The following is an 8,238-nucleotide window of genomic DNA, read 5'->3' as shown; positions in this document are numbered from 1 at the left end:
GGGGGATCCTAAGATCTGCAGGAGCCCAGGAAAGGTCTCAGGCAAGGCAGCATTGGGAATGTAAAGTGAATGATAACGTCAGGGGGCAGCCAGCACGCTGGAGAGATCCCGCGTGTCACGAAGCAGGTCTGTACTTGCTGAATCATAACGCCCCGGTTGCGGGTTGCCGTGGCAGCGCGCGGTGTCAAGGGGGTGTTGTGCCGGGGTGGGGGCAGGCTGGAGGCTAGGCTCAGTGAGACCTCGCACCCACGGCGCCCCCCCGCGCAACATCATGTCCACCATCCCCAAGTGGTTCAAAGGGGCGCCCTTTGGGGTGCAGAGCCACAGGTGGGGCCCAACTGCTTCCTGGCCTGGCACCCAGGATCCAAGGGAGTTCCTGTGGGCCCCACCAGCGCCTCTGCCTCCGGGAGGAAGGCTAATCCAGAAGGCTGGAGCCCGGGAAGGAAGGGAAGAGGGCTGGCTCACCCCTCCCCCACTCACCTCCTCCTCCTCCTCCTCCTCCTCCTCCTCCTTTCTCCTCCTCCTCTTCTTCCTCCTCCCCCCTCTCCTCTCTTCCTATGTAGCCCTGCTTGGACAGAACTCACAGAGATCTGCCTACCATTGCCCTCTCTGTGCTGGGATTAAAGCCTCTAAGTTCGTTTGTTTTCTGTTCCATTTTTGTAGTAAGTTCTTGCAAACTATTTTCAAACCACCCAATGTAAATTATTCATAGAGGCCACATGGTCTGCCCATCCCATGAAATTTAGCTAAAAAGTTTTGTTTGCAACCCAGGTGTCTTATTTCTTTTTTCTTTTCTCTCTTTTTTCTTTTCTTTTCTTTCTTTTTTTCTTTTTTTGAGACAGTCTTTCTACATAACCCTGGGTGTCTTGGAACTCATTCTATAGACCAGGCTGACCTCAAAGTCATAGAGATCCATCTGTCTCTGCCACCCAAGTGCTGGGATTAAAGGTGTGCACCATTATGCCCAACTCATATTTCTTTTTATGTTCTATTATGTAATATAGTTGCATATACATGACCTACTATGTGCCACACACGGTTCTAGGATCTGTGGTCGTGAGGTGGTCTGGATAATTAAACGTATATGAAAGATGATATGAAGTATCCACCCTGTAGTATAACATCTATCTATCTACTTGAGCTGGGAAGGATAATGGTAAGAATTTTGAAGAAGAATGAAGCTGTAGAGAGAGGCAGAGCCTAGGGTGGGTGGCAGAGCATCTCAGGAACTCTCAAAATGATGAAGCAGATCCAAAGTGACATTCATGGGTTAGCTGGTTAGCTCCAAAGTCGTCTGTCCTGGGAAACCAACGGCCTGTCCACCAGGGCTGCCCCAGTCAGGACCAGATGGGCCCTCACTTATACCTCTCTTAGGTTTGATGTCTCCGCTGTCTATCCCAACCAGAAGAAATTCAGCACCTTCACAGAGGCCCCATATTCCAGACATCATTCCGTGGAACTGGTAAGCCTGCTTCCTCTCACGTGGTCTGTGTTCCGCCCCCATTACGCCCGCGCATGCTCCAACCCAAGCATGGCTCATACTTGGCTTCAGATGTTTGATAAATTCAGGACTATGCTAGAACCCTAGGAGTTTAAGGGCCGCAGGCTTCCTCTTCCACAGCTGTTTCTATTCTGTATTTCCCTGAAGTGGAACAAGGCCAGTCACAGAGGTGGTCAGGACTCGATCTTGAGTGCTGAGCTCCTCCTGGTCGGCAGACTGGGGAACTGTCTAGTTCAATTCCTAGGCCAGGGGTGACTTGCACATGCAAAGGGGTGGGGTAGGTGGTTATGACCGACTCAGCTGAGAGCCTGCTTTAACTTAGTCCCATATAGGACCTGGGACCTATAACTCCAAGGATACCTGCTTCAGCAAGAAGTTCCTGGAACAGAAGTTGGGCACAGGATGGTCCCGGGCCCACGAAGCCACTCGGCTGACCCAGCTACCCCACTTCCAGTACCAGGCCATCAAGAAGGAAAGAGAGCAGCAGGTGAACTTCGGGGCATACCCTTCCCGACCTCTAGGAGCAAGGCTTCCTGTCCACATGGCTATCCCTCCAGAGTCCTAGTGGATACAGCTTCATCTTGAAGAACACCATCACCCTTTGGGCTTTTCCTGGCAGGACCTCCCCAGGTTCCTTTTCCATCCTGCATTCTTTTCTTTTGGGGCAGGTGCACAAGCGTGGCCCTGGCTCCTACAACATCAAAGACTTCATAACTGAGCTACAGAAGAAACCACAGAGCAAACGGGGGCTGCTCAGCTCTGGGGAGACACGTTTCCGAGGTTTAATTGGGGTACGTGATCTTGTCTCTTCCACCCTCCGTCCTCTGTGGGAAGACTGTTGCCGTTTGGATGTTTGACAAGCACCCTTCTCTGTACCCGTCTTCTCCCTAGGCTTGCCCAGACCTTCCTGGCTTTCTTGTTGGCTCTTCTGCTCTCCTGTGTCTCAGTCTTGAGCCTAGAGAAACCTAGAGTATATTAGAAACCCAACAAACATATTCATTTAGCTAGCCAACCAGGAAATAATGATTAAGCAGCAACAGAAAGCTGTGTACTGAACTAGGCTTTGGGAGAGCGGGGTGTCTGGCAGTGACACACACCACAGAATGAAGAAGGAAATACATATCGTTCTTATGGAGTTTTGAGGGTAAATGGCACAGAGAAGGAGAGTGCTGTGGGGGTGATTTACAGAGAGCAGTCTGGGGAGGCCTCACTGGAACAAAATCTGCAGGGGATTCATAGTACGCCATCGATGCACTGGCTTTTTGAGCTATGGAAGGAAGAAAGACCCAGTCTCCTTCTTTGGGGGACAGACAGAGCTGATCCTCACAGTGGCCCGATTTTTGTAGCACTGGCCCCACCCCCTCTGCCAGGTCTGGCTCCCCAAGGATCTGGTTGCAGGGCCCAGAGAGGAGGTGGATTGCATCACCTATGGGACAGCAGTGCCCCCATGTGGCTAAAAGGGGCATACCAGCCTCAGAAATCCAGCCAGATCTCACCTCCGGGCACCACAGGTTAGCTCTGTTCACTGTACTTCAAAGACCACCTTTGTGTTTAGGCTCCTAGCCACAGTTCTTCTGATCTCAGGACTTCCTGTCACCTCACCCCGACTTGTGGAATGGGACCTACTATCTGCCGGGCCCTGGGCAGAGGGCTTTGCAGACATTCAACTCTATCACTATTCCTTGAAGGAAAGTATTACCATCGTTGTGTTAGTCCCATGGACTATGAAGCTCAGAGGCCCGAGTTTGCCCAGCTAGGAAGTAGCAGAGACAGGTTCCTAGCCTAGGATTCCGGTGCTCATTCTTCCCAGGCTGTTCACAGCATAGCCAGGAAATTGATCAGCTTTGTAGTTGTAAAGGGCAGATCTATGGAGGCTGCGGAACAGCAGGGGAGGAAGGTGGGTCTCAGGGGAGATGGTGTCTGGGGATCTTAGTGTGGTTGATGTGATTGACAAACCAGAGGGAGGGTAGGGAAGGCATTGGGAGAACGCATTGTAAGCAAGTATGATCAGGGAGAGGAGACCAGGCTGAATACGAGGTGCTGAGTCAGAGGTGCTGAGTCAGAGGTGCTGAGTCAGAGGTGCTGAGTCAGAGGTGCTGAGTCAGAGGTGTTGAGTCAGAGGTGCTGAGTCAGAGGTATAGCTGGACTTGGAGATAAAGGAGTGAGCAGAGGAGGGGGCTCACCGGGGATGCTGTGTGGTGGGGTGGGTAACAGGTGCTCACTCCAGAAACCCTGTTTCCCTTCTTGAGATCTGAAACCCCAGACATGTCTTTCTCAGATGAACCAGAACAAAGACTGGGACTGACAGTCTTTGCATTTTCCGTCTCCTGCCCTGCAGAATTATTATCCTGGCCCTGGAAATTATGGGGAGAAGGGGAACCCGTACACACAGCTGGAGGAGAAGGCCTGGAACCGCTCACATTCCGACGGCCTGATGTGTAGAGTGTCTAACAAGCCACCACCCTTGTTTCATCAGGTACCCCCTCAGCAGCCTCATCTTGCATGGTCCTGTGGGGTGACCTCGGGGTAGAGAGGCTGACGCCCCCCCTTGGCCACTCCCCTACAGGCACCATCACCACTTTTGTCTCTAGGGCAGTGGCCTGGGACCTGGTACCTACACCATCAAAAGTGATCTTGAGACCTTTGTGAAAAAGTCCACTGGTAATCGTGGCCCCTATGACATTTTCTCTGGTGAACGGAGCAGTCCTTTGCACTACGGACATTACTCTGTGCAGGTATGTGCCTGAGTGGGTGCTGTGCAGGTATGTGCCTGAGTGGGTGCTGTGCAGGTATGTGCCTTAGTGGGTGCTGTGCAGGTGTGTGCCTGAGTGGGTGCTGTGCAGGTATGTGCCTGAGTGGGTGCTGTGCAGGTATGTGCCTGAGTGGGTGCTGTGNTGTGCCTGAGTGGGTGCTGTGCAGGTATGTGCCTGAGTGGGTGCTGTGCAGGTATGTGCCTGAGTGGGTGCTGTGAGGCCTAATCCTTGGTGAGCTAAGTTTTGATTATCCACAGGAATGTGGCCGTGTGTACCAAGTGCTGCCGGTCTACTCTGTGCTCCTGCCAGGGCGGGGTATGGCTCCCTGTGTGAGGTGAAGAACCTGAGGCTGGCCACACAGATATGATGGGTCAGAGCCACAGTTTGGACATCTGACCCCACGGCTACTTCTCTCAGCAATAACATGAACTGTACTGATAGATAGGTGGCCCGGCATGCACCAACAGGCCTGTGGGGACCCCAAGGGCACAGGCGCAGTGTCTGGCTGTAAACATTTCCCAGGCTTCATGGACTCAGCTGGGTTAATGGCCTGGGTTAAAGGAGCCCCAAACTGGAAGGTGGAAGAGGAGACTGGGCTAGAAATGTAGCTTGCCAGACTTCTTTCCCATCCCCATCAAAATCCCTTACAGGTTTGGTGGCTTTCTCTGCTTTGCTCTCTTCATGCCTATGGCTGTGGGGCCAAGTGTGTGTCCAGACTTATTTGTCTTGTTCCCAACTTGGGGTCACTGATGAGTGGGATTAGTCCAGTTCACAGATTAGATGCAGGGAAAGAGACCGTGTGGAATTTCCAGTCTCAGGGAAAGAAAAGTGCAATCAATGGAATAAAAACCGCAGCTTTAGTAGGAGACCCTTGTAGTGGGAGCTCCTTGGTAGTCACTGTCCTATGTCCTGTGACATGACTGACCCTAGGGTCTCCTACCTGCCACTAAGACCACTGCCCAGTACAGCAGGCCTTGGGACCCGCCTCCCTGACCCCATGTTGGTACTACAACCAGGGTTGAGCCTCTTTGCTTGAACTTTTTTGTTATAGATTTATTTATTTATTTTTAAAGATTTATTTATTATATGTAAGTACACTGTAGCTATCTTCAGACACACCAGAAGAGGGTGTCAGACCTCATTATACACGGTTGTTAGCCACCACGTGATTGCTGGAAATTGAACTCATGACCTTCAGAAGAGCAGTGAGTGCTCTTAACCGCTGAGCCATCTCTCCAGCCCTATTTATTTTTTTAAGAGCAATTTTGGGTTCACAGAAAAGTTGAGAGACAAATATGGAGTTTCTGCATCTGACACCACATTCAGACTCTCCTCACTATAAATCTTTTGAAATGTACACGTGTTCCCTTATTCGGGTGTGCGGGATTGTTTCATGGTGTGTTTGTGGAGGATAGAAGACAGCTTGCAGGAGTCAGAACTCTGCCCCCACTAGGCAGGGCCTAGGGCTAACACTCAGGTGTTTAGTGGTCTTTACCTGCTTCCCGCCCCCTACTGTCAACGTCCCAGGTCAGAGCAGAGCCTCTGTTAATCAAGGAGTCCCATCAGCATCACTTGGTTTTCTGTGAGGGCTAGTGAACCTGCGATCCCTGGTACAGTGAACCTGGGAGCCCTGGTACAATGAACCTGCGAGCCCTGGTATAGGATTTCTTTCTTTCTTCCCATTCCTCAGAAAACGAAGCCCAAGGAACTGACAGATTACAAGAGCTTTCTGGACGAACTGAACTCACAACACAAGAAGAAACAAGGGGTTTTCTCGAAATATCCCCGAAATCCGAAACACCCCACAGAGAGAATTTTCTGGACAACCCTTAGTCAGTGCCCCAAAAATATGGTCAGTGTACCCCATAGCTTGTTTTCTCTCCTGGAAGGCAGCTTTCCAGTAGACTAGGGAGGTTGAGGGAGGTGGGGTGCAGCGGTCGTGTAGGGGGGGGGGCTGGGTCTGTTATTGCAGCCATGATCAGTATTACCCTTGTAGAACCCATAGCTAAGCCAGGCCACCAGGAAATCCCAGCCAGTGAGGCTTTCTTACCTGCGTTCCCTCCTCTGGCCATACAGATCTGGAGAACGGGCCAAGAAAGCTGGGCAGGAGGGAGTACGATAGGGTACTTGTATATCTTCAAGTTTGCCTACCTGATCTACCCAGGGAGGGGCCAGGTTCTGCCTGCCTCAAGGCAATCCTCTCTGGGGGACAGTGACCAGTTCTTTGAGTGACTTTTGGTTTTTGTCACTACCACACCTGCCACCCCACTCTCCCAGCAAGGCCTGCCTCAAAGGCCATAGGAAGAAATAAAGTAGGGGAGGCAAAGGGTGTGGACAGTCTGACCTCCCGCTAACCACTGCCATCCCTCTCCCAAGGGAGCTTGGGAGGGCCATCCCTTGCATTTAAAGGGAAACTAGGCCGCACAGGTTAAAAAGGGTTCACTGGGTCCCCCAGGAGGGGCCAGGAGACTCTATATAAGGCTCAATTCTCTGGCTCCAGGGTCAGTATGCTTGAGTCCCAGGCTGCACTCTGCTCATTTCCAGGGCCCCTGGGAACCTGTAAAGAGGCGTCTGGCTGCGGGGTACATGGAGTGGGTGGTATGGGACATGTAGAACTTGAGGACACTTCCCTTCCCTCATCCTTTGACAAAAGATGCAGTATCGCAGGACAGGTGAGGTCAGCTGCCATCAGTCTTCAGTTATCTACCCTGGGCTGAGATTGCTAGGGCTTCCTCAGTCTTTCTTCTTTATTCCCAGGATATAGCTGGCCCTGGTTCTTGGCTTCCTCATGAGACGGAACAGAAACATGTCAACCGGCCACCGTTCCTCCTGGCCTCCAAACGGTCCGGCCTAAAGGCCTACCAGATGATTTTGGGGACCTGGGTGAGTGGGTCTGGGTTGGGGAAGCCTGGTGGTAGGCAGGGGACATTCTCCTGCCTCTTCAGACAGCCCCGACTCTTTGTGGTCCTGATGCAGAGGTCAATGGACCCCATACCGGGGCTTCTGATTCAGTCTGCCTGGGGGGAAGGGTTTTTTGGCTTATAATTCCGTGTGACAGTCCATCATTGCAGGGAAGTCCAGGCAGGAACCGGAAGGAGCGAGTCACCCTGCAGCCACAGTCAAGAGCAGAGCAATGAATTAACTAGTGCATGGGTGCTTGTGTCCCGCTCCCTCCCTCTCTATACTTACACAGTCCATGACTCAAACATGGCAAGGTGACACCTAGGGTGGGTGAGCCTACCCACATCAATTAATGTAAACAAAACCATATACCCCACAGACATGCCTACATGCTGACCCAATTTAGACAGTTCATTCCTCCATGAGATTCTCCTCCTGTGTGGTTCTAGGCTGTTGACAACTGAAACTGATTATCACAGAGATAAAACACTTTGAGAATCAAGATGCTAAGAGGCCCCAATGTACAGCTCTCTCATCTTCTTTCTCTTTTTTTTTAATGATTTTTTTTACAGATTTATTTATTTAATGTATGTGAGTACACTGCAGCTATCTTCAGACACACCCAGAAGAGGGAATCGGATTCCATTACAGATGGTTGTGAGCCACCATGTGGTTGCTGGGAATTGAACTTAGGACCTCTGGAAAAGCACTCAGTGTTCTTAACCATTGAGCCATCTCTCCAGCCATCATCTTCTTATCTACCCTGAGAAATGCTTCTCCCTTCTCTCAAGTCTTGGGGCTTCCAGGGCAGAGCTGTTAGCCCATTTTCTTCTGCCTGAATGAACAAGTCTTCTGTCCCTTTCCCTGTTCCCCGCTCTTTTTTATTACCCCCAGGTATGTGATGACACCTTTGGTAATGTTCTACCAGAACAGGCTAGTCCTAGAATTTGTGAACACTTTCTTGTTGTTGTTGTGTTTGTTTTTCTTTTTTGTTTGTTTGTTTGTTTGTTTTTCGAGACAGGGTTTCTCTGTGTAGCCCTGGCTGTCCTGGAACTCACTTTGTAGACCAGGCTGGCCTCGAAC

The 8,238-nt window shown here is 51.1% G+C and overlaps 1 protein-coding gene across 2 annotated transcripts in view; it reads left to right on the top strand.

The window, feature by feature from the left end:
- The first annotated feature begins 219 nt into the window (after positions 1-219).
- Lexm (lymphocyte expansion molecule) overlaps positions 220-8,238 on the top strand; it is a 25,170-nt gene continuing 17,151 nt past the window's right edge. Inside the window, exons 1-8 of one of the 2 annotated variants that reach the window (XM_021160917.1) lie at positions 220-327; positions 1,375-1,462; positions 1,824-1,988; positions 2,170-2,292; positions 3,840-3,977; positions 4,093-4,236; positions 5,945-6,106; positions 7,012-7,137. In XM_021160917.1, coding sequence (XP_021016576.1) covers positions 272-327; positions 1,375-1,462; positions 1,824-1,988; positions 2,170-2,292; positions 3,840-3,977; positions 4,093-4,236; positions 5,945-6,106; positions 7,012-7,137 — 1,002 coding nt within the window. In that variant the 5' untranslated portion in view covers positions 220-271. The remainder of the gene's footprint in view (positions 328-1,374; positions 1,463-1,823; positions 1,989-2,169; positions 2,293-3,839; positions 3,978-4,092; positions 4,237-5,944; positions 6,107-7,011; positions 7,138-8,238) is intronic. The other variant, XR_002377780.1, reaches the window with a different exon arrangement.

Source organism: Mus caroli, chromosome 4 (genome assembly GCF_900094665.2).
Source record: "Mus caroli chromosome 4, CAROLI_EIJ_v1.1, whole genome shotgun sequence".
Taxonomy (NCBI): domain Eukaryota; kingdom Metazoa; phylum Chordata; class Mammalia; order Rodentia; family Muridae; genus Mus; species Mus caroli.
Note: the sequence above shows the minus strand (reverse complement) of the source record. Positions and strands in the feature narration are given on the sequence as shown.